The sequence below is a fragment of the Hyla sarda genome, chromosome 12, assembly GCF_029499605.1.
Source record: "Hyla sarda isolate aHylSar1 chromosome 12, aHylSar1.hap1, whole genome shotgun sequence".
Taxonomy (NCBI): Eukaryota; Metazoa; Chordata; class Amphibia; order Anura; family Hylidae; genus Hyla; species Hyla sarda.
The window spans coordinates 71,451,819-71,476,368 of record NC_079200.1 but is presented as its reverse complement, the minus strand read 5'-3'; the positions used below and the strand labels follow the sequence as shown (position 1 = coordinate 71,476,368).

The window sequence follows — 24,550 nt, the reverse complement described above, 5'->3', positions numbered from 1 at the left end:
TATATGTGAGGGGCACATGACAGGGGGGCATTATATGTGAGGGGCACAGGACAGGGTATTATAAGTGATGGGCACATGACTTTGGGTATTATAAGTAAGCGGCAAATGTCAGGGGGGGCATTATTTGTGCATTATATGGGCACATGACAGGGGGGGGCCCCTGTCATGTGCCCCCACATATAATGCCCCTGACATGTGCCCCTCACATATAATGCCCCCCTGTCATGTGCCCCTCACATATAATGCCCCCCTGACATGTGACCCTGACTTATAATGCCCCCTCTGTCCTGTGCCCCTCACATATAATGGGCACGTCAGGGGGGCATTATATGTGAGGGGCACAGGACATGGGGTATTATATATGAGGGACACATGACAGTGGGGGGTCCTGTCATGTGCCCCCACATATAATGCCCCCTGACATGTGCCCCTCACTTATAATTTGCCCCTCTCACTTATAATTTGCTCCCCCGTCACCTTTCTTACACGCTGCTCCATCCCTGCAATCAGTGAGAGCCGTGGGGACGTGATCTCCGGGCGCCGGCGCCATGATGTGATGTCATTGCGCCAGCCTGCCGTGATTGGCTCTCACTGACTGCAGGAATGGAGCAGCTGCGGCTTGTGATAGAAAGGTGATGGGTGTGAGAAAGGGGTGGTGGAGCGGGACAGCCAACAGCTCCCGCTCCACCATGCTATAGTACACTAAGTACAGGAGGAGGGGCAACAATCTCGGGGGGGGCAATTGCCCCGTTTGCCCCCCCCCTGAGCCGCCGTCCGCCGACGGCGGCTCACGGGCTCAGATCATTCCGGGACACTGCATTGTCCAGGAATGAGGGTGACCGGGACCCGGGACAGACTCTCCAATTGCGGGACTGTCCCGGGCGATCCGGGACACGTGGTCACCATATCCCCAGCACACACAAAGTACCTCCAGCCTCCCTCCAACCTCTCTCCCACACACACAAAATGCCTCCAGCATCCCTCTCAAATACATTCAACCTCTTTCCAACACACACACAAACTACCTCCAGCCTCCCTCCAAATGCCACCAACTTCTCACGCACACACACAATTCCTCCAGCATCCCCCCAAATGCCTCCAACCTCTCTCCTACAGACACACACACACACAAAATACCTCCAGCCTCACTCCAAATGCATCCAACCTCTCTACCACATACACACAATGCCTCCAGCCTCTCTCTCTCACACGCAATGCCTCCAGCCTCTCTCTCACACACACATACCTCCAACCTCTTTCAAATGCCTACAGCCTTTCACTCACCCCAATGGCCTTCAGACTCCTAGCCACCCACCACTATTGCCTTTAGACTCCCCGCCACCCACCCAATACTATTTCCACATGCCTCTAACTTCTTTCAAATGCCTGCAGCCACTCATCCACCCCTATTGCCTCCAGACTCCCAGCCACCCACCCCTATTGCCTCCAGACTCGCAGACAGCCACCAGACTCCCAGTGACCCACCACTATTGCCTCCAGCCAACCAACCACTCACACATTTTGCCTTCAGCCTCCCACACAAACACCTCCAGCCACTCACCCACATTGCTTTCAGCCTCTCACATTGCCCCCCACATTGCCTCCCATGTTGCTTCTAGCCTTACCACCCACCCACATTGCCTCCCAGCGCTATTGCCTTCATTCAACCCCCATCCACCCCTGCTTCCATTCACCTCCCACCCACTGCTTCCATTCAAAAGCCAACCCACCCCAGCCACTGCTTCCATTCATCCCCCATCCACCCCTGCTTCCATTTATCCCCCATCCACCCCTGCTTCCATTTATACCCCATCCACCCCTGCTTCCATTTATCCCCCTTCCACCCATGCTTCCATTCACTCCCCCATCCCCCCTGCTTCCATTTAACCCCTATCCACCCCTGCTTCTATTCATCCATCCATGCTTCCATTCATCTCCCACCCACCCTTGCTTCCATTTACCCACCACGTACCCACACACCCATGCCACTGCTTCCATTCAGCCACCCACCTCTGTTTTCATTCAACATCCATCTACCCACCCCTGCTTCTAGTGCTTCCATTCACCACCCACCCCTGCCACTGCTTCCATTCACACCCTCACATCCACCCTGCTTCCATTCAATCCCTACCCCCCTGCTACTGCTTCTGCTTCCATTCACCGCCCACCCCTGTCACTTCTTCCATTCAACCACCAATCCCCCCACCCCTGCAACTGGTTCCATTCACCCCCACCCACCCCTGCTTCCATTCACCCCCACTGGCCCCTCCCACTGCTTCCATTCACCCCCCCCCCACTGCTTCCATTCACCCCCACCCGCCCCTCCCACTGCTTTCATTCCCCCACCACCCCGACCCCCACCCGCCCCCCCTACTGCTTCCATACACCCCCCCCCCCCACCCACTGCTTCCATACACCACCACCCACCCCTGCCACTGCTTCCATTCACACCCACCCACCCCCACCCCTGCCACTGCTTCCTTTCAACCCACCACCACCCACTCCTGTCACTGCTTCCATACACCCCCCACCCCCATCCACCCCTGCCATTGCTTCCATTCATACCCCCCATCCACTACTTCCATTCACTCCCCCCCACCCCCCATCAACCCCTGCCATTGCTTCCATTCATACCCCCCCCCCCCCCCCCCGCTTCCATTCACCCCCCCCCCCCCCCCCGCCACTGCTTCCATTCACCCCTGTACAGCACTTTTATGAAAATCAGCTGCAAAGTGCAGTACAGTGCACATGAATAGGGTTTTTTTTCTAAACCCCATTGAAACACATTTAGTGTGACGGGCCAACCCTGCTGATGGAAAAGAGCACGAGTCCAGAAATGTGATTATGGGTTGGCAGCTCTCTGGTTACTGTCATTATCTGTAACCTGTTCTCCCACTTCCCATCTCTGACCTCATAATCTTGTGACCGCCTGATGTCATCGCCCCTCCCTACAAGAAGAGACATATAGAAAGGGAGCAGCAAGACAGGTGAGAGAGCCGAGGAGAGAGAACACATTGACCAGGTGAGCACCTGTCCTCATCCTACTATATAAGAAGAAAGGTACCCCCAGTATAACAGTCAGATACAGCAGAGCGGAGTCTGGCATTTGGCATTATACAGAGTAGTTGAAGTGTTATCTGTGGTCTTACATAGGACTGCAGATGCATCTGCTACATTATCTCATGACAACACAACAAAAGAAATAAATTATTCAGAAACTCCGCTCTGCTGCATCCGTATATGTATTGGGGTGAGGGGTGGTGAAGGGGTATATTAGGGCAGAGAACACCGCTCTCAGTTTTCTTTCTTGACTCATTTTTACTATTTTATGTTTCTTTTAAGACAAATCATTTTATTTTCACTTCTTCTTCTATATTTCTGATGTGGCCCCCAGGGGCCAATATGGGATGCCCTGTGTAATTAAATAAAAAAATCTGCACCTTTCTCTTTTCTGCTCTATAGCTGCCTCAACTTTTATTTATTTTTTTTGGAGTGATATGAGAAAGTGTTATCTTCACTGTTCAAGTTTACGTCTGTTCTCATCTAGACCAGTCATTCCAGATCTGTGTCTTCTTACGCTTTCGGCAATACCATTACAGCTCTTACTTAAAGGGGTATTCCAGGAAAAAACTGATATATATATATATATATATATATATATATATATATATATATATATATCAACTGGCTTCAGAAAGTTAAACAGATTTTTAAATTACTTTTATTAAAACATCTTAATCCTTCCAATAATTAACATCTGCTGAAGTTGAGTTGTTCTTTTCTGTCTCGCAACAATGCTCACTGCTGACATCTCTGCTTGTCTCGGGAACTGCACAGAGCAGGAGAAGTTTGCTATGGGTATTTGCTTCTACTTTGGACAGTTCCCGAGACAGGTGTCATCAGAGAGCACTTAGACAGAAAAGAACAACTCAACTTCAACAGCTCATACTGAAAGGATTTAGATTTTTTTAATAGAAGTAATTTAAAAATCTGTTTAACTTTCTGAAGCTAGTTGATATATATATATATATATATATATATATATATATATCCTGGATAACCCCTTTAAGGTTGTCACCCAGCTTTCCGGGGCTTTAGGATGGCAAATATTTGTATTTTTAAAACAATACATCTGCCATATCCATATCACTGCAGATTGTGTAGAAATGATGGGTGACAAGCCTTATGGGAATATGATGGCCACCCAGCTTTCCTAGAAAAAGATAATGCAAAATGATATATAGAAATTTGAATCACTTAAGAACACACAAAAATTAATACCATATAGAGGGAAATGTATCATTGTCGGTCTAAATTATCTTCTGTTTAACCCCCTCTTGCCTGGCTGTGTGTAATTTCTCCTATATTTATCTAACAGGTGCACGTTCTTCTAAAATAGTAAAGCAGCTTAGATGTAGACAGGTTTCTTAGTGTGGTCCGGGCTGGCGGCGTCAGATTGCGCCAAAATTTTGCATCAAAAGTCGCAGTTAATAAATCATTAACTTCTGCTAAGAGCGAACATCCATGTTACATGGCCTGGTAATCGGTCGGATGATTTTGACATTAGCCGACATGACGAACATTACTGACATTGCCACCGGGCCGCACCCAGCTACGAGGCAATACTAATATACGGTATGAGGTGCCGCTTAATCATTGGATATTGTGACCTGATCACTTTGTGATTCAGAGAGGAAGCCATGTTTGAGGGACGCAGTAAATATGTCATAGACTCCACTTCCTACAGTGGAAAAACCTGCTTTGTCTGGAAATCCCCATCTCTGATGCTTGGAGTGTTTTAATTTTCATTTATTTCCTGAAAACTGAGCTGACACAGCTTTCCCAAATCCCTGAATAGCTATTCTTCTTAGTAATGTAGTGATGCACCCCCTGCTGAAACATTGCTGCATAACCAGAAACATGTACCCCAGTGGGAGCAATATCAGCTGTCATAAAACTTTCCAGGAATCTTTAAGAAAGCTGGGTGACAACTAACGGCCACCATTTCAGTTCCCACTGAAGTGGTCGCTCAACTTTCTCATAATCCTGAATGCAAATCTGCAAGTACATCAACCTGCTTGCATATCACCGGAAATGTTGTCATTCAGAAACATAGGAAAGTTGGATGGCAGCCCCAGGGGTGATGTAATGGCAGGCATGTGCCCTATCAGCTTTAACATACACAAATATCAGGAAGAAACAGAGTCCCCTGATCTGCTATACTGCATTAGACAAGTTTGTTTTTCAGGAGCCTAGAAAAGCTGGGTGACCAGTGACACGTTCTGTGGGGAATGTAGTGGTAGCCGTACAGGAGGAAATACAACTAACCTTGTATTACCCAGAAGGCCTTGCTGAAAAAAAATCTAGGAGGGGGTTGCCAATAGGGTGACTGCAGAGTATTGCACCGTCTGCCTCTAACTAGACCTGCAGAGCACTGCACTGTGTCCAGTCACCTGTAAATAGACCGGCAGAGCATTGAACTGTCTGCAGTTAGCTCTGACTAGACCTGCAGAGCATTGCACCATTTGCAATTATCTTTTGTGCCTGACAGATACTTAGTGACTCGTTGCGTAGACCATTGTTTCCCAACCAAGTTGCCTCCAGCTGTTGCAAAACTACAACTCCTGGCATGCTGGGAGTTGTAGTTTTGCAACAGCTGGAGTCACCCTGGTTGGGAAACACTGGTGTAGACTTTATCCTTCCTAGAGTTCTGCAGATCATTGCATGGAAATGGCTTCCAGTCTCTGATGTGTCTTTTATTATGACTGATTTCATATGATTGGCCATTCTACCATAGGATACTAGGGACACCATCAGATACCTGGGACCTGTTTTTTTGTATGTCCCCTTGATGAACACTACCTGAAGTGGCTGATAACAGGGAACAACAGACTGCATAGAACTGCATTATCTTCTGTTTTGTATAACAAAATAAGTAAAACCCTCTTGTTTTAGGATCTGCAGTCATGTCTCTGTATCCATCTCTGGAGGATCTGAAGGTTGACCGTGCATTACAGGTGAGCTCACCATCACTACCTTTATTCTAGTAGTAATATCCCTTTAACATGGCTGTCTAGGACAGTGTTTCCTAACCAGGGTGCGTCCAGGTGTTGCAAAACTACAACTCCCAGCATGCCTGGACAGCCAAAGGCTGTCCAGGCATGCTGGGAGTTGTAGTTTTGCAACACCTGGAGGCACCCTGGTTGGGAAACACTGGTCTAGGATTAGAAATATTCTGCGTTTGTCTACCACTCTTGTCTACAGCTCATGTGAAGTTCTGCAGCTCAGTCCCATTCACTTCAATGGAGCCAAGCTGCAATACCAGACACCGCCTGTATACAGGAGTGGTGCTGTTTTGCAGAAAGCATGCGCTGTTCTAATCCTGGACAACCCCTTTAAAGGGGTACTGCGGTGGTAAACCTTTTTTTTTTTTATCAACTGGTGCCAGAAAGTTAAACAGATTTGTAAATTACTTCTATTAAAATTTTTTAATCCTTCCAGTACTTATTAGCTGCTGAATACTACAGAGGAAATTCTTTTCATTTTGGAACACAGAGCTCTCTGCTGACATCATGAGCACAGTGCTCTCTGCTGACATCTCTGTCCATTTTAAGAACTGTCCAGAGTAGGAGAAAATCCCCATAGCAAACATATGCTGCTCTGGACAGTTACTAAAATGGACAGAGATGTCAGCAGAGAGCACTGTGCTCATGATGTCAGCAGAGAGCTCAGTGTTCCAAAAAGAAAAGAATTTCCTCTGTAGTATTCAGCAGCTAATAAGTACTGGAAGGAGTAAGATTTTTTTTAATAGAAGTAATTTACAAATCTGTTTAACTTTCTGGCACCAGTTGATTTAAAAAAAATTAAGTTTTCCACCGGAGTACCCCTTTAATTGAAGGAGACTTATTTTGTTAGGGAAGGAGATAAGTGTCTGCCATCACTTCTAATGTTTCTTATATCGGAGATAATGCAATGGTCCCCAACCTGTTAAAAAACGACAGTGCAGTGCATGCTGGGAGTTGTAGTTCTTAAACAGCTGAAGAGCTACATGACGGGAAGCAGGGCGAGAACAGTTCTCCTCCCTTAGTTGAGACATTGCCACAGGCACTGAGAAGGAAACCTAAGAAGAGGGTGCGCCAGGTAGCGTTTACAGGTGACACGGCATACAGAAGTATTGAGTCACAGACCACCTGTATGTACAGGGATCATTAGTGACTCTGGTGACATAGCTGTCACGTGACTCCATTGTGGCTGTCCTTTCTTTGTGCCACGTGAGATTCCTCGCAGTATCACACCGCATTCTGTTATCTTACATGATATAATAACAGATAGTGCTTCCTCACAGGTGAGATGGTGACTCAGGGGTTAATGGAGATTAGTCTGTATGTTTTCATTCTCTCTTCCAGGCACAGGCCACCCAAGCGATTGCCCAACAACAACATGCTGCCCAACAACAGCTCGCCGCCATAATGCCATCTGCACCTTCTATGTCCTCCGCTCAGGGTAGGTGACCGCTCATAGTATCTATCACCAGTGATAAACGTATGATCCCTGGGACCCTCACCAATAACAAAGTTGGGGGTCCTGAGTCTCCTTTTAATAGAGCGGCGGTTGAGCATGCGCCCTGCCAGTTCATTCAACTCTAAGACACCAATGCTCAACCACAGCTCCAAGGGGACTCGGGACCATATTCTTGTGATTAGTGGAGGTCCCAATGGTCTGACACCCGGCATTTATCACATCATTATCATGTAATGTTGTTAGTGGTCCTACTTCTTTAGGGTAGGGTCACACGTAACGGATCCGCAGCTTATTTTACGCTTCGGATCTGCCGGTGACCCGACCTATTTTGTGCCTCCAGTTACCACACGCCACATACCGCCCCTGGCCTACTCGCAGCAGCTTTCCGCCGCTATGAGCAGCCACACAGGGGGCCTGTAAGTCGCCAAGTGCACTCTGACATTGCGTAGTCGTGATGTCTGTGAGCACTGCGCATGTGCAGTGTACTCAAACATCATGGCTGCTCCGCAATGTCCGAGTGGACTCGGCGACTCACAGCCCCCCTGTGTGGCTGCTCATAGCGGCGGAAAGCTGCTGCGAGTAGGCCAGGGCCGGGATGTGGCAACCGCTGGGGACACAAAATAGGTCGGGTCACTGGCGGATCTGCAGCGTAAAATACGTTGCGGATCCGTTCAGTGTGAACCTACCCTTAGGGTGTATTCACATGTACAGTATCCTTAAAGCTGCAGATTAGAAGTTGGTCTCCAAACTGTGGACCTTCAGCTGTTGCAAAACATATTTATCTTATTTATATATTCATGTAAAATATAATAAAATCACCTGTTACAATAGGATTATTTTTTTTCATTCAATATAAAAAATAAAAGATAAAAACGAATAAAAATAAATATAAAAGAATCACCAGACATTTTCAATAGTTTTGTTTAACTCTTCAGGGAATAAAAGTGCATAACTTGAATATCTAGAACAGCGGTCTTCAAACTGTGGCCTTCCAGATGTTGCAAAACTACAACTCCCAGCATGCCCGGACAGCCAACGGCTGTCCGGGCATGCTGGGAATTGTAGTTTTGTAACATCTGGTGGGCCACAGTTTGAAGACCACTGATCTAGAAAGACTCATAATTTATCGTTGAAAATATCTGGACATTTTTTAACATAATGATTCAGTGTCTTTATTATGGACTCCAGCAAAATGTCGGGAGACACTATGCAATGGATAGCTACCTTTTATATTGGAGTGGTGCCCACATTCTGAAGTCGGCAACTGCAAGACAATAGATATGCCGCAGATTGAGTCTCACAATTAAAGGGGTACTCCGGTGGAAAACTTTTTTATTTTCTTTAATTAACTAGTGCCAGAAAGTTAAACAGATTTGTAAATTACTTCTATTAAAAAATCTTACTCCTTCCAGTACTTATTAGCTGCTGAATGCTAGAGCGGAAATGGTTTTCTTTTTGGAACACAGAGCTCTCTGCTGATATCATGACCACAGTGCTCTCTGCTGACATCTCTGTCCATTTTAGGAACTGTCCAGAGCAGCATATGTTTGCTATGGGGATTTTCTCCTACTCTGGACAGTTCCTAAAATGGACAGAGATGTCAGCAGAGACCACTGTGGTCATGATGTCAGCAGAGAGCTCTGTGTTTCAAATGGAAAAAAAAAATATTCCACTGTAGTATTCAGCAGCTAATAAGTACAGGAAGGATTAAGATTTTTTAATAGAAGTAATGTACAAATCTGTTTAACTTTCTGGCACCAGTTGATTAAAAAAAAAAAAAAAAAAGTACCCCTGCAGTACCCCTTTAACACAGTGCTCGATTTGAAATGTCTAATGGCCTCAAGTTTTTGTAAAAAAATATATTTATTTTGATGGAAATAGGAATAAAAAATAAAAAAAACATTCATACCTAGCTCCAGTCCCCCGCTAGTTCCCCATAGCTCCTGTTCGGCTTCGTCTGGTGCCCCGATCTTTTGTCTTCTTCCAGCTTTAGAGACAAGCACCTGTTGCAGGACCTGCCTGCTCAGCCAATCACTTGCCAAGACAGGACACCGCTGCATCCAGTGATTGGCTGAGCCGGCAGGTCCTGCAACAAGTGCTTGTCCCTGAAGCAGGAAAAAGAAAGAATATCAGGGGATAGAAAGAGGAGAACAGGAGCTGTGGGGGACCAGGGCTAGGAAAGTATGTTTTCTTTTCTATTTTTCACCTGGCTCAGCATCATATTATTCTTAATTTTTATTTTATTTTTTTAATAAAACACTAGATAACCCAACTTCAAATATGGTCTGGAGCACATTATTCCATGAGTCTGTATTGTAAGGGCATGTTCACACAGACAAATTCAGCGTGGCTGTTTTTGGTCACTAGAGACACGTTTAAAGTTTTGATCGGTTGGGGTCTGAATGTTCAGACCCTTACCGATCAGGAGAACAAGCCAGGGGGAGCCTGCAAAAGCACTTTAACCCCTGGCTCTGTGTCACGTGACCGAGACAAACTTACAGTGCGAGTGTATGGGTCTGTCTCGGCCGTGTGCATAAAGATCAGGGAGAAAAGAGCTCAGCCACATGCTCAACTCCTGGCTCCTTGGTTGTAGTTTGAACGCTCCGATCACATGTCTCTAGAACAGAACAAACAATGAAGGTCGGGGGTCCAGCTCACAAAAATTTGTAAAACATAACTTTTACTTCACATGGGTAAAAAACATGAACAAAAAAAAGAAAACAAAAACCTATAGGTACATTAAAAACAAACACCAAAGCGTCTTAGTAAGTTCTCTTAGTAAGTTCTCTTAGTAAGAACTCTTAGTAAGTTCGAAACGCGTCGGCATTTGCTTTTAATGTACCTATAGGTTTTTGTTTTCTTTTTTTGTTCATGTTTTTTTTACCCATGTGAAATAAAAGTTATGTTTTACTTATTTTTGTGAGCTGGACCCCCGACCTTCACTGTTTGTTCTGCACTTACGGGGTTATGGCCCGCACTGTCCGTGCTCCAAAGCCCACCTGCAAAGCCGCATGAGAGCCGCAATCCTATCTATTGATGTCTGCAGCGGGTGATGAGCTGAACAACTTTTTCCCTTTTTCTCTAGAACTTTCAACCACCTACCATTTATTTTAGTGGGAGCCTTGAGTTTGTTGTGCAGTTTTTTTTTTTTCCGCTTAAAGAAGGGCCTTAAAAAAACAACAGATTTTTACACTTGGTTTTGTGTAAACATGCTCTAAGGCAGTGGTCTTTAACCTGGGGACCTCCAGATGTAGCAAAACTACAACTCCCAGCATGCCCGGACAGCCGTTGGCTGTCCGGGCATGCTGGGAGTTGTAGTTTTGCAACACCTGGAGGTCCGCAGGTTGAAGACCACTGCTCTAAGGGATCCTCCATAGAACAAGATTGTGGCATCTGGGTACTAATAACCTGCATGCATCGTATGTCTTAGGGGGGATTAAACTGGCAGAGTCACTGGTAGAGAAGGATCTGGGTGTACTTGTAGATCACAGACTACAAAATAGCATGCAATGTCAGGCTGCTGCTTCCAAAGCCGGCAGGATATTGTCATGTATCAAAAGAGGCATGGACTCAAGGGACAGGGACATAATACTCCCCCTTTATAAAGCATTGGTACGGCCTCACCTGGAATATGCTGTTCAGTTTTGGTCACCTGTCCATAAAAGGGACACTGTGGAGCTGGAAAGGGTGCAGAGACGTGCGACTAAACTAATATGGGGCATGGAACCTCTTAGCTATGAGGAGCGATTAAAGGAGTTACAATTGTTTAGTCTTGAGAAGAGACGTTTAAGGGGGGATATGATAAACGCATATAAGTATATAAATGGCCCATACAAAAAATATGGAGAAAAACTGTTCCAGGTCAAACCCCCCCAAAGGACGAGGGGGCACTCCCTCCGTCTGGAGAAGAAAAAGTTTAGTCTCAAGGGGCGACACGCCTTCTTAACCGTGAGGACTGTGAACTTATGGAACAGTCTACCTCAGGAACTGGTCACAGCAGGAAAAATTTACAGCTTTAAAACAGGGTTAGATACATTCCTGGAACAAAATAACATTAATGCTTATGAAGAAATATAAAATCCCATCCCTTCCCCAATATCGCGCCACACCCCTACCCTTCAATTCCTTGGTTGAACTTGATGGATATATGTCTTTTTTCGACCGTACTAACTATGTATGTACATCACAAATAGCATGTAGAGGTGAGGAGATAAGCACTAGCCTGTAGAATGCTTGGGACAATCTATAAGGATTTGACAGTACCTGTAGTATCTGATGCTGTAATGCTTACCAGTGAGTACTGCAGCTTCTTGCATAGGTCTTCATAGTACATAGGTCATTCCATGTAAACAGAGTCCCGTCACCGGTACCTGGCGATAATAGATTTTTCATGATCTCTGTGTTTGCTTAAGGTTATATTTACTTGCTAGATCTAATACAGATAGGATCTGCAGTGTAACATAGCGGCCAAACCCTGAGGATAAGCTGCCACATTTCACCCACATGTAGGAGGGTGTGCATCGTGTACAACACAAACAGGGTTCTGACTCTAGCAACCATATCTACATTCTGATGCGAACATTCTGTCTATTTACTGTGCAGATAAAGAGAACCATGAACCTGTGACCACTTTAAAGGGGTACTCCCGTGGAAAACTTTTTTATTTTTATTTTTTTTATTCAACTGGTGCCAGAAAGTTAAACAGATTTGTAAATTACTTCTATAAAAAAATCTTACTCCTTCCAGTACTTTTTAGGGTCTGTATACTACAGAGGAAATGCTTTTCTTTTTGGAACACAGAGCTCTCTGCTGACATCACCAGCACAGTGCTCTCTGCTGAAATCTCTGTCCATTTTCAGAACTGTCCAGAGCAGCATATGTTTGCTATGGGGATTTTCTCCTACTCTGGACAGTTCTTAAAATGGACAGAGATGTCAGCAGAGAGCATTGTGGTTGTGATGTTAGCAGAGAGCTCTGTGTTCTAAAAAGAAAATAATTTCTGCTGCAGTATTAAGCAGCTCATAAGTACTGGAAGGATTAAGATTCTTTAATAGAAGTAATTTACGAATCTGTTTAACTTTCTGGCACCAGTTGATTTAAAAATAAAAGTTTTCCATGGGAGTACCCCTTTAATGCTGCCTGAACCACAAGTCATTGGGTCCCCAGTGGCTGCTTCCCGCCCCACCAGCCTTGACTAATAGATCTCGCCCTGTTTGGAAATTGGTATATTTCTGTGAATTAAAGGGGTACTCCGCCCCTAGACATCTTATCCCTTATCCAAAGGATGTCAGATAAGATGTCAGATTGCGGGGGTCCTGCTGCTGGGGACCCCCGGGATCTCGGCTGCAGCAGCCACCTCAACGGCTTCCGGCAACGCTGGAGGCTTCGGATCCCGACCACGCGAGCGGAAGAGGGTGATATCACGACCCCACCCCCGTGTGATGTTATGCCCCGCCCCTCAATGAAAGTCTATGCGGGATCTGACATCTTATCCCCTATCCTTTGGATAGGGATAAGATGTCTAGGGGCGGAGTACCCCTTTAAGGCTGGAGGGATGGGCAGGAGCCTCCGGGGATGACCTTGATGGCTTGTAGTTCAGGCTTCATGAGAGTAAGGACAGGTTCCCTTTAAATGCAACGTGTTGTTCCCTGTTATCAACCCCAAAATTACAATGTGGCTCATTTGAGTCATAGCTTGAAGAGGATCTAATACCTCCAACAATCACAGGTCACTTCTCGTGCTGCTGCCGTGTTATGTTGTAGAGGTCAATAGTCGCCCCATGCACATGTGTATATTGCTAGCTCACAATCACATTTCTGTTCTCTTAGGTCTATACCCAAATCTGTCAGAACTCAACAATTACATGGGACTGTCACTGACGGATGAAGAGTTACAGCTTAACATGTCACTGGTTCCATCTGGAGGAAACGTGAGTGCGGTTCTCTACCCATAGTTATCATGTAAAGATCACACACCCGCAAGTCATCAGAACGATAGTAAAGCTCAATTTCTTACCATTTCCAAGCTTGCTGTCAGAGAATAAGAATATTGCTGTATAAATCTAGAGGTTTATGATCTATACAGACCGTATATTTCTCATGGTTGTGGGTTATATATATATATTATTATATATATCATGGTTGTGGGTTATATATATATATTATTATATATATCATGGTTGTGGGTTATATATATATATATATATATATATATATTATTATATATATCATGGTTGTGGGTTATATATATATATATATATATTATTATATATATCATGGTTGTGGGTTATATATATATATTATTATATATATCATGGTTGTGGGTTATATATATATATATATTATTATATATATCATGGTTGTGGGTTATATATATATATATATATTATTATATTTCTCATGGTTGTGGGTTATATATATATATATATATATATTATATATATCATGGTTGTGGGTTATATATATATATTATTATATATATCATGGTTGTGGGTTATATATATATATATTATTATATATATCATGGTTGTGGGTTATATATATATATTATTATATATATCATGGTTGTGGGTTATATATATATATATATTATTATATATATCATGGTTGTGGGTTATATATATATATATTATTATATATATCATGGTTGTGGGTTATATATATATATATATTATTATATTTCTCATGGTTGTGGGTTATATATATATTATTATATATATCATGGTTGTGGGTTATATATATATATATTATTATATATATCATGGTTGTGGGTTATATATATATTATTATATATATCATGGTTGTGGGTTATATATATATATATTATTATATATATATATATATATATATTATTATATATATCATGGTTGTGGGTTATATATATATATATATCATTATATTTCTCATGGTTGTGGGTTTGTTACTGTCGTATTTAGTCAAGACATCCTACTGTGAACGTAACACAACAGTACACATCTCTCTCTTGTTTATTACAATGTATCAGTCTGGAGTCAACGTTTTTCAGCATTATTCTTTTCCATTGTTTTCCTCGGTCATTGGATACCAACGGCACCTGGTTGGCCTCATTGACTGGGTCACTCAGGTTTCCGTCATAGTGCCTGGTATTTTTGCCTGAACAGATGTGAACGTGGCTTATTAGATTGTGTAGTCTAGATAAAATTGTAGCAAACTCTCAACGGAGAGAAGTATTAGGTCAAGAAGGGTATTCAGTCTTGGGATGTAAACGAGACTGGTCCTATTCATTGACAACAAGCAGGACTCTTGAATATTATTGTGGCCTCCACATTCCTATTTGATACAGAATGCTAAATTGTATTTCTATTCTTCCCTCTTTGCCCTTCAGGATGTGGCAGTCCCTCACACCATCCCCGGAGGACTGGTGGCTCCAGTCACTGGTAATGACATTGGTCTTAGACGGGCAGAAATTAAGAATGGAATCCGGGAGGTGATCTTGTGCAAGGATGAGAACGGCAAAGTGGGCCTGAGGCTACGGACTGTGGATAAGGTGAGGAGGCCTATGAGTTGGGCCCACAAAGTGAAGGGGCTAGAAGGTGGCAGGAGGGCTAACACTCTGTAATGGTTTCTCTTCTAGGGGGTGTTTGTGCAGCTCGTCCAAGTCAATTCTCCAGCCTCCTTGGTGGGCCTGAGGTTCGGGGACCAGATCCTACAGATCGATAATCAGGACTGTGCCGGGTGGAGCAATGACCGGGCCCACAAGGCGCTGAAAAAAGCTGGACAGGACAGGATCAGCATGATAGTTAGGGACCGGTGAGTAACCCTAATACTCAAAACACAGTCTTAAAGGGGTTCTCCGGTGGAAAACATTTTTTTAATCCACTGGTGCCAGAAAGTTAAACAGATTTGTAAATTACTTCTATTAAAAAAATCTTAATCCTTCCAGTACTTATTAGCTGCTGAATACTACAGAGGAAATTATTTTCTTTTTGGAACACAGTGCTCTCTGCTGACATCTCTGTCAATTTTAGGAACTGTCCAGAGCAGCATATGTTTGCTATGGGGATTTTCTCCTACTCTGGACATTTCCTAAAATGGAACTGTCCAGCACTGTGCTTGTGATGTCAGCAGAAAGCTCTGTGTTCTAAAAAGAAAATAATTTCCTCTGTAGTATTCAGCAGCTAATAAGTACTGGAAGGATTAAGATTTTTTTAATTGAAGTAATTTACAAATCTGTTTAACTTTCTGGCACCAGTTGATTTATAAAAAAATAAAAATAAATAAAGAATAATGTTTTCCACCGGAGTACCCCTTTAAAGAGCCATTCCTCCTAAATCTCTATGCAACTGTTTGATAGTTATCGCTTTCTGAAAAAGTTAGGTGACAACCAATATGGTCACTATTACACCTTCCACTAAAGCGGTCATCTTTTGCCAGACGCTGATAACTTACGTCAAGTCTATATCTAGTCCTCCATTGCATTTTTTTTTTAAATCTCAATCCACCTGAAATCAATCTGCAGTTATGTGGATTCAGCACCTCTGTAGCCCCGGTGTGTCCCTACAGCTACAAACCCTGTGTAGTCTGATCCTGCTGATCCTTTAATCTGTGCCCTATAGTCTTTTGGTTAGGAAAATATAGGGGACAGATAGAAGTATGGCTGCAGGATCAGACTACACAGGGTTTAACAATGGTCTATAATTATGAAGACACAGTCTGCATCAATAAAACGTTAAAATGTACCATGTATCAAGATTTTTATATTTTTTTATTATGAAATTTGCTGCATTTTTTGTAAAAAAAAAAAATTGTGAATTAGTGAAAATGCAAAAGGTACAGTGACCCCCCCGACCTACGATGGCCCCGACATACGATGGCCCCGACATACGATCATTTCAACATGCGATGGCCTCTCAGAAGGCATCTGAAGAAGGGTACGGACCCGAAACGCGTCATTGGTACAATAAAAAAGGATTCACTTTTTATTTACATACATCTAAGTGAAATTTGTTGGGAACAGCAGCGCCTAAGAGGGATCTCCTTTTTCTCGGTTAACCTTGCACTCTTGGTGGACAGACTCCAATCTGGATCCACATCCCGACGGCAGTGCAGCATTCCCAGCATTACCTCTTCATCATATACCCCAGACATCGGGGTGATATGCGTATATTATTGCGCTCAAGGCGAGCTCAATACCAGCACCATTTTATTTTCTCTTGCACCTTAGGATAATGCACTAGGCGCCCTGTGTGGTCCTTTTTGTTTTCTATTTCTATCTCATGTTGAAGGCAGCATCAACATACGAGGCTTTTGTATGTCGGGGCCATCGCATAAGCGCTGACTGCTTCATCTGCCACCGGATAGCCGTTTACTGTGCCCCGTGTGGTCCGCTGACGATCACTTACCTGTCCTCGGGGCTCTGGCGCGTCGTCGGGATCCCCTGCATCATCGGCGCTCTCCATCATCATCATCACGTCACTGCGCACGCCGTCCCGTCATCCAATAGGAGCGGCGTGCGTAGCGACGTGATGGCGGCGACGGAGAGCGAGGATGCCGGCGAAGCAGAGGCCTTCCGGAGCGTCGGGGACGCGGCGACAGCGATGGAGGGCGACATCCGGGGAAGCGGTGCCGAGCGGTGACTGTCCAGAGCGGCGGGGACACGTTAGTATAACCTCCAATACCAGTGGTCTTCAACCTGCGGACCGCCAGATGTTGCAGAACTACAACTCCCAGCATGCCCGGACAGCCAACGGCTGTCCGGGCATGCTGGGTGTTGTAGTTTTGCAACATCTGGAGGTCCGCAGGTTGTAGACCACTGTCCTATACTTTACATTGCACGGATCCCTCAACATACGATGGTTTCAACAAACGATGGTCCATTTGGAACGGATTACCATCGTATGTTGAGGGACCACTGTACTTGTAACTATCAGCAAATAGAAAAGATGGGGGGCAGTAAATATGGCTGCCATTTCCATTGTCATGCCAACCCATCGTTTCCAGAAGCAGATGCCTTACTAGCCAGAAGAGGTGGGGCGCTCTTTAAATTGGACATCTATTTTTAATCTGTCATTGTTCAAGAATCAGAACAAGTTTTACAAAAGAGAAGAAGATTTCAGAGTTCTCAGTTTAGAATTAGTGTTAAGTTCCTTTATTCCTCTATAAACATCCAGATACAGGCACAAATCATGAGACAGACATCCGCTATATACTCCATTCAGTGACAGCAGCAGTCTTATACAATCTGACCACGTCATTAATACAGACCTGCACTGAGGCTGCCATATACACAGAGCAGCGCCCTCTAGTGGTCATAGTCGAGATCAGTTTATAATAATAAGCTTTAAAACAAGATCGCCTTGTTCTATAGAATACTTAAAAATCAGCTGGAATATAATATTCCGACATTAGAGTTTTCCAGTAATTCTTTCACTTCCAGAACGCGCTTAGTCCTTCAATTCTTCCCCATCATAACATGATCTACAAATAGTCCAATATTGATTTCTAGTAAAAAAAACAACCCAAGGCAAAATCCATACATAATGCAGAGGTCATGGGACTGGACAGCCGCTTTTATGGTCAAATCAAAGTCACAATCTAGAATTTGCCTTAAAGGGACCTTGTATTATTTTTATTTTATCCAGGAAAGACTACTATACAGTGCATGGTATAAATACTACATCTCCCACAATGCACCACAGAAGAGCATGCTCTGTACAGACATTAAAGGGGTATTCCAGGAAAAAAACTTTTTTATATATATCAACTGGCTCCAGAAAGTTAAAAAGATTTGTAAATTACTTCTATTAAAAAAATCTTAATCCTTTCAGTACTTATGAGCTTTGGAAGTTAAGGCTCTTCTTTTCTGTCTAAATCCTCTCTGATGACACCTGTCTCGGGAAACGCCCAGTTTAGAAGAGGTTTGCTATGGGGATTTGCTTCTAAACTGGGCGGTTCCCGAGACACGTGTTATCAGAGAGCACTTAGACAGAAAAGAACAACCTTAACTTCAAAAGCTCACAAGTACTGAAAGGATTAAGATTTTTTAATAGAAGTAATTTCAGATCTATTTACCAGTTGATTATATATATATATATATATATATATATATATATATATATATAAATATATAAAAGTTTTTTCCTAGATAACCCTTTAAACCAAGAGAATTAAAGGGGTATTCCAGTATAAAACTATATTTTTTTCATATCAACTGGCTCTAGAAATTTAAACAGATTTGTAAATTACTTCTATTAAAAAGTCTTAATCCTTCCAGTACTTAGCTGAAGTTGAGTTGTTCTTTTCTGACTGACAACAGTGCTCTCTGCTGACACCTCTGTCTGTCTAAGGAACTGTCCAGAGCATGAGAGGTTTGCTATGGGGATTTGCTCCTATTCTGGACAGTTCCCGAGACAGACAGAGGTGTCAGTAAGAAAAAAACAACTCAACTTCAGCAGCTGATAAGTACTGGAAGGATAATTTTTTTTAATTTTTTTTAAATAGAAGGAACTTACAAATCTGTTTAACTTTCTGGAGCCAGTTGATATGAAAAAAATAGTTTTTCACTGGAATACCCCTTTAATAATATTTTAGTTAGAACGTTACTGGTGTATAAGACCTATAGAAGCTTGTAGGGGGGCGCCACTGACTGCCAGTTGTGTTTTTTTTCCAGTCCATTCCAGCGTACAATCACTCTACAGAAAGATTCCTCAGGACATGTCGGCTTTGTCTACAAGAAGGGAAAGATCACCTCGCTGGTGAAGGACGGCTCAGCGGCCAGAAATGGGCTGCTCACCAACCATTACCTGTGTGAGGTCAACGGGCAGAACGTCATTGGACTCAAGGTGAACAGATCTTTAGGGATTTTAAATAACGTGCATTATATAGTGTGTAATGTTTCTAAAAAAAAAAGGTACCCATAAATAGGTATAGTTTTAGAGGAGGGTTTCCAAACCTGGGAGCCTTCAGCTGTTGCAAAACTACAACTCCCAGCATGCCCAGACAGTGCATGCTGGGAGTTGTAGTTTTGCAACAGCCAGAGGCTCCCTGGTTGGGTAAGAATAGATAAGAGCAAAGCTCCCCAACCTGTGGCTCTCCAGCTCTTAGGGTGCTGTAGTTTTTCAAATTGGGGTCTCTGGATTAGGGAATTGCTATAGATCGGTGTTTCCTAACCAGGGTGCCTCCAGCTGTTGCAAAACTACAACTCCCAGCATGCCCGGACAGCCGTTGGCTGTCCAGGCATGCTAGGAGTTGTAGTTTTGCAACAGCTGGAGGCCCCCTGGTTGGAAAGCACTGCTATAAATACACACAGGTGATAGCTGTGAGTGGGGTAGATTAGTAATGGACGTTATAGTGGTGTGCAGGAGAATAGGGGTTGGAGTGCTGTGCAGAATGGTGGTGGGGTGTCACAAGCCCAGTAGGTGTAATGTTACTGTACATTGAATGGATAAAGTACAGATTTTGTTACCTATCTATTAAACGTCACTTTCTTTTTCTCAGGATCGTCAGATAGAAAACATTTTGGCCTCGTCTGGCCGCAGCGTCACAGTCACAGTGATCCCTACAGTCATCTACGAGCACATTATCAAAAAGTAAGACTTCACTTAATAGGAATAGAATGATAACTACTGGGAATAGAGCAGAAATACAGCTCCGTTCCTGCGTAGGAAGCATCCACAGCAGGGAGCCCCTTGACACAGCTTTCCTTTAAAGGGGTACTCCACTGGAAAACTTTTTTTTTTTTTTTTTAAATCAACTGTTGCTAGAAAGTTAAAAACAGATTTATAAATTACTTCAATTAAAAAATCTTAATCCTTCCAGTACTTCTCAGCTGCTGTATGATCCACAGGAAGTTTTTTTGGTTTTTGAATTTCCTTTCTGCCTGACCCCTCTGTCCATTTTAGGAACTGTCCAGAGTAGGAGTAAATCCCCATAGAAAACCTATGCTTCTCTGGACAGTTCCTAAAATGGACAGAGGGGTCAGCAGAAAGCACTTTGGTCCGGCAGAAAGTTCTTTTCTTTTTGAATTTCCTTTCTGCTGGACCACAGTACTCTCTGCAGACACCTCTGTTCATTTTAGGAACTGTCCAGAGAAGCATAGGTTTTCTATGGGTGTTTACTCCTACTCTGGACAGTTCCTAAAATGGACAGCGGGGTCAGCAGAGAGCACTGTGGTCAGGCAGAAAGGAAATTCAAAAAGAACAGAACTATCTTAACAGCAGCTGATAAATACTGGAAGGATTAAGATTTTTTAATAGAAGTAATTTACAAATCTGTTTAACTTTTTGGCACCAGTTGATTAAAGGGATACTCCACTGGGAATGTTTCTTTTTTTTTTTTTTTTTTAAAGGCGCTCTCTGGGGCCATTATATTGAGGTAATATTCTTAGGATAGGACATAAATATCAGGCACAGAAGCAGCCTGCTGAAATGCGTCAGCGGATGGTCGCACAATTTTTCCTGAAAAGATGCGTAGCTATTGGCTGCTGATTTTACCCTACAGGGGCTTTGGCACTTGTTTGGGTATTGCGGCCTCTTCATCATTTGCTAGTGGCCATTTCTGGTCCAGCAGTTCATGGTATGCCCACTACCAAATGTATGGAGCTGTGCCTAATAAAGTCCCAGCCCCATAGGAACTGTCCTGCACAGCCAATCACTGACTGACGCAGGACACTGAGCAGGCTAGTTCCTGTGGGGTTGAGAGGTCACAGCAACCTGGAGGAAGCGGAGCCCAGTGAAGAAGCAGAAGCATTTGTGCGGCAGCTGCAGAGAAGCAGGACTGGTCAGTATAGCATGTTTAATATTTTCACACCACCCCCAGCTGCGGGACACATTTTTATTTTGCCCAGGTCCTTAAACTACAAACTGTTCCTGGTGTTGGCTTCAAACACTGCATCTAAAAGTGGGAAAACCACCTAAGGAGTATGGCCACATTTGGAGTACACTGTATTCTGCACAGAATCACCTTGTGAAAAATCCACAGCATTTACTATACAAGCAATCATGAGGTTTAAATACATTGCATCCACTGTAGAAAAAAATAGTATATACGGTACTGTATAAGGCTACTTTCACACTGCAGTTTTTGCCCGGCAGTGTGACGGCCGTTAGAAGATAGCGGGAGAAAAATGTGTGCTTGGGACTTCTTTTTCTCCCGCTATCTTCCGGTGGAATAACGGCAAAAATAACGGACGTCAGAGAATCCCATTCAAGTGAATAGGATCCTATGTGCCCGTTATGACTCCTGTTAGGCACAGACGTTAATTGCCGTCAAAAGGAAAAAAATAAAATAAAAAAAAAAAAAAGAGAGCCCTTAAAAGGGGTACTTTGGTGGAAAACTTTTTTTTTTTAATGAACTGATGCCAGAAAGTTAAAACAGATTTGTAAATTACTTCTATAGAAAAATCTTTACCATTCCAGTACTTTTTAGCAGCTGTATGCTAGAGGAAATTCTTTTCTTTTTGAATTTTTTTTGTCTTGTCCACAGTGCTCTCTGCCGACATCTCTGTCCGTGTCAGGAACTGTCCAGAGCAGCATAGGTTTGCTATGGGGATTTTTTTTTCCTGCTCTGGACAGTTCCTGACATGGACAGAGGTGTCAGCAGTAAGAGGCCAAGGCAAAAAAGAAATTCAAAAATAAATAATTTCCTCTGTAGAATACAGCTGCTAAAAAGTACTGGAAGGGTAAAGATTTCTTAATAGAAGTGATTTACAAATCTCTTTAACGTCCGTTTGTAACGAAGCTTTTCACATAGTGTGAAAGTATCCTAAGGCCAAGGCTAAAAACTGCAACTTTTTGGAGCTACTGAAACTATTGAGCTCTAGTTGCAGTAAAAAAAAAAAAAAAAATAAATAAATAAATACATACAGTTGTCTACAATCGTGTGGACTGTTGCAATCATTGAGTAAAAAAAAAAAACATTTTAAATAGTGCTGCAAAAAAAAAAAAAAAAATGGAAGTAGCCCAGGCCCTGTGGCAGATGACCCTGGTCCCCTGGCTGCAGGCATTTCTGTGCACTAGAAGCCCCCGTGACATCACAACTAAGTTAAGGAAGCAGCATCAGTGCTATATGGCTATTTGAACAGCCTGCAACTGGGTAACCAGGACCATCTGGCATACGTATCCAAAGAACAAAGCATTACAAAGTAATAGAATAAAAGATCTGCAGGATTTTTAACCTAGTCTCAAATTAAAAGCTTTTGTTAAAGTGAAACCAGTGCATAGTTATTTTGTGGACTGTGTTTCCCAGCCAGTGTGCCTCCAGCTGTTGCAGAACTACTACAGCCTTTGGCTGTCCAGGCATTTTGGGGGTTCTAGTATTGCAACAGCTGGAGGCACGCTGGTTGGGAAACACTGCTCTAAGCAACCAGTGAAATCTCCAAAATAGTGTCTAGGTGAAAATGTGATGTATTATTTGCATTTAATAGGTTAAAAGAGTCAGTGTTAAGAATTACAGTGGGAGTCCTTGTGCTCTAAATGAAGAAATAGTGAGGAAGTGAATAGGTGGCAGTGTGGGGTGAAGGAAATATGTCTAGCAAATAGTGCATGCTAGCTTGGGTAAGGTACAGAGACAGGTAACCAGACATGTGGATTCTTTTTCTTACAGAATGTCATCAGGACTCATTAAGAACTCCATGGACCATTCCATCCCAGAAGTGTAAAGTCACCTGCCAGGAAAACCTGAAGGAAAACCTGAAGGAATGTGGTCGATAGCCTGGAGGGCATCCAGGCCTAATATGCACTTTACATATGTATACGTGACCTCTAACCTCATTCTACAGGAACCCCCACCTAACCTATGGACAATTCCTGTCTCATCTGGCTCTACTTTCTACAGAGACCAATGTCTATGCAATACTCATCAAACAAGAGGGTTCAGAGGGGAAACTGCAAACCAAGGACCCATGTGTTACATGCAATCTTATCTATGAGGTCAAAGGTTGACATGAAGTAGATATGACAGAACATAATATACCTTCTTAATGTGATCCATCACCTCCTTACACAAGTTTTTTTTTACAACATGTGGCTTTCCAGCTGTTGCAAAACTACAGCTCCCATCATACTGTGACAGTCCCATGATGGGAGTTGTATTGCAACACCTCAAGAGCCACAGGCTGAGAAAGACTGTCTTTCATGAATGTTTGTTACACAACTAACCCAATCCCCTCCTCATATATAATAGAATGTCTAATTTCTTCTTCCTGTAACTTAGGCTAGGTTCATATATCCGGTGTCTGACTCCAGTGGAACTGGGTGAAAATTGCCAGAACTGATGCACCAACTGATGCCAGAAGTGCATCATCCGGCGTCTATTGTTTGTGATCATCGGACAGGGGAACGCAGCAAGATGCGTTTCCGTCTGTGGCGGTCCGGCGAGTCCAATCATCCGGCGTCTAAACTGACGGATGATTGTGAACGGTCCCATTTAAATGAATGGGATCAGTTCTGGCTTAATTTTCCATCTGGCATATTTCTTGCAGCGCTGGAGGGAAAAGAAAAAGGACGGACATATGTAAAGGGACCTAACATTTTGTGAGCCATCAGCTTAGCATATAGCATCTTGTCCACACTGTGCAGCTGGAAGAACAAACAAAATCAACGTTTTTTGGTGGTAGATGGAACTTGATGGGATGGTGGGTAGATTTGGGATTTACCATATTTAATTGTGTATGGGGGTGCCACACGCTCTGCAAAGTTCAGCATGGACTCACACTAAGCGGTCGGATTGCTGAGGCAGCCATATAACACCCGGTGTGTTCTGTGTGTCAGTCCTATTAAGTGCTTGCTGTGTCTTTCCATGCTGAACTGGATGTGGCACCAAAACTCTGGAGCTAAGCTTTAAGAGTTCAATTGCATTTTATTAGGCTACGTTCACACTGCCGGTTTTCTCCAGCAGTGTAAAGCCCGCTATTTTAGGATAGAGAAAAGCCGGAGAAAAAAATAGTGCACGCACAGTCTTTCTCTCCGGCATTTCTCTCCGAAAATAACAACAGCTATTGAATACAATGGGGTCCATCGGGACCAGTTATTTGCCGGTATGTTCCGGCAAAATTA

The 24,550-nt window shown here is 43.4% G+C and overlaps 1 protein-coding gene across 3 annotated transcripts in view; it reads left to right on the top strand.

Moving 5' to 3' along the window:
• SDCBP2 (syndecan binding protein 2) overlaps positions 1 to 24,487 on the top strand; it is a 30,577-nt gene extending 6,090 nt beyond the window's left edge. Inside the window, exons 2-10 of one of the 3 annotated variants that reach the window (XM_056548906.1) lie at positions 2,956 to 3,022; positions 5,956 to 6,017; positions 7,407 to 7,503; positions 13,350 to 13,450; positions 14,884 to 15,045; positions 15,133 to 15,308; positions 19,168 to 19,339; positions 19,995 to 20,086; positions 23,100 to 24,486. In XM_056548906.1, coding sequence (XP_056404881.1) covers positions 5,967 to 6,017; positions 7,407 to 7,503; positions 13,350 to 13,450; positions 14,884 to 15,045; positions 15,133 to 15,308; positions 19,168 to 19,339; positions 19,995 to 20,086; positions 23,100 to 23,154 — 906 coding nt within the window. In that variant the 5' untranslated portion in view covers positions 2,956 to 3,022; positions 5,956 to 5,966 and the 3' untranslated portion in view covers positions 23,155 to 24,486. Of the gene's footprint in view, positions 1 to 2,955; positions 3,023 to 5,955; positions 6,018 to 7,406; positions 7,504 to 13,349; positions 13,451 to 14,883; positions 15,046 to 15,132; positions 15,309 to 19,167; positions 19,340 to 19,994; positions 20,087 to 23,099 lie in introns of those variants that run through there. The other 2 variants (XM_056548907.1, XM_056548905.1) reach the window with 2 other exon arrangements.
• The last annotated feature ends 63 nt before the right edge of the window (positions 24,488 to 24,550 follow it).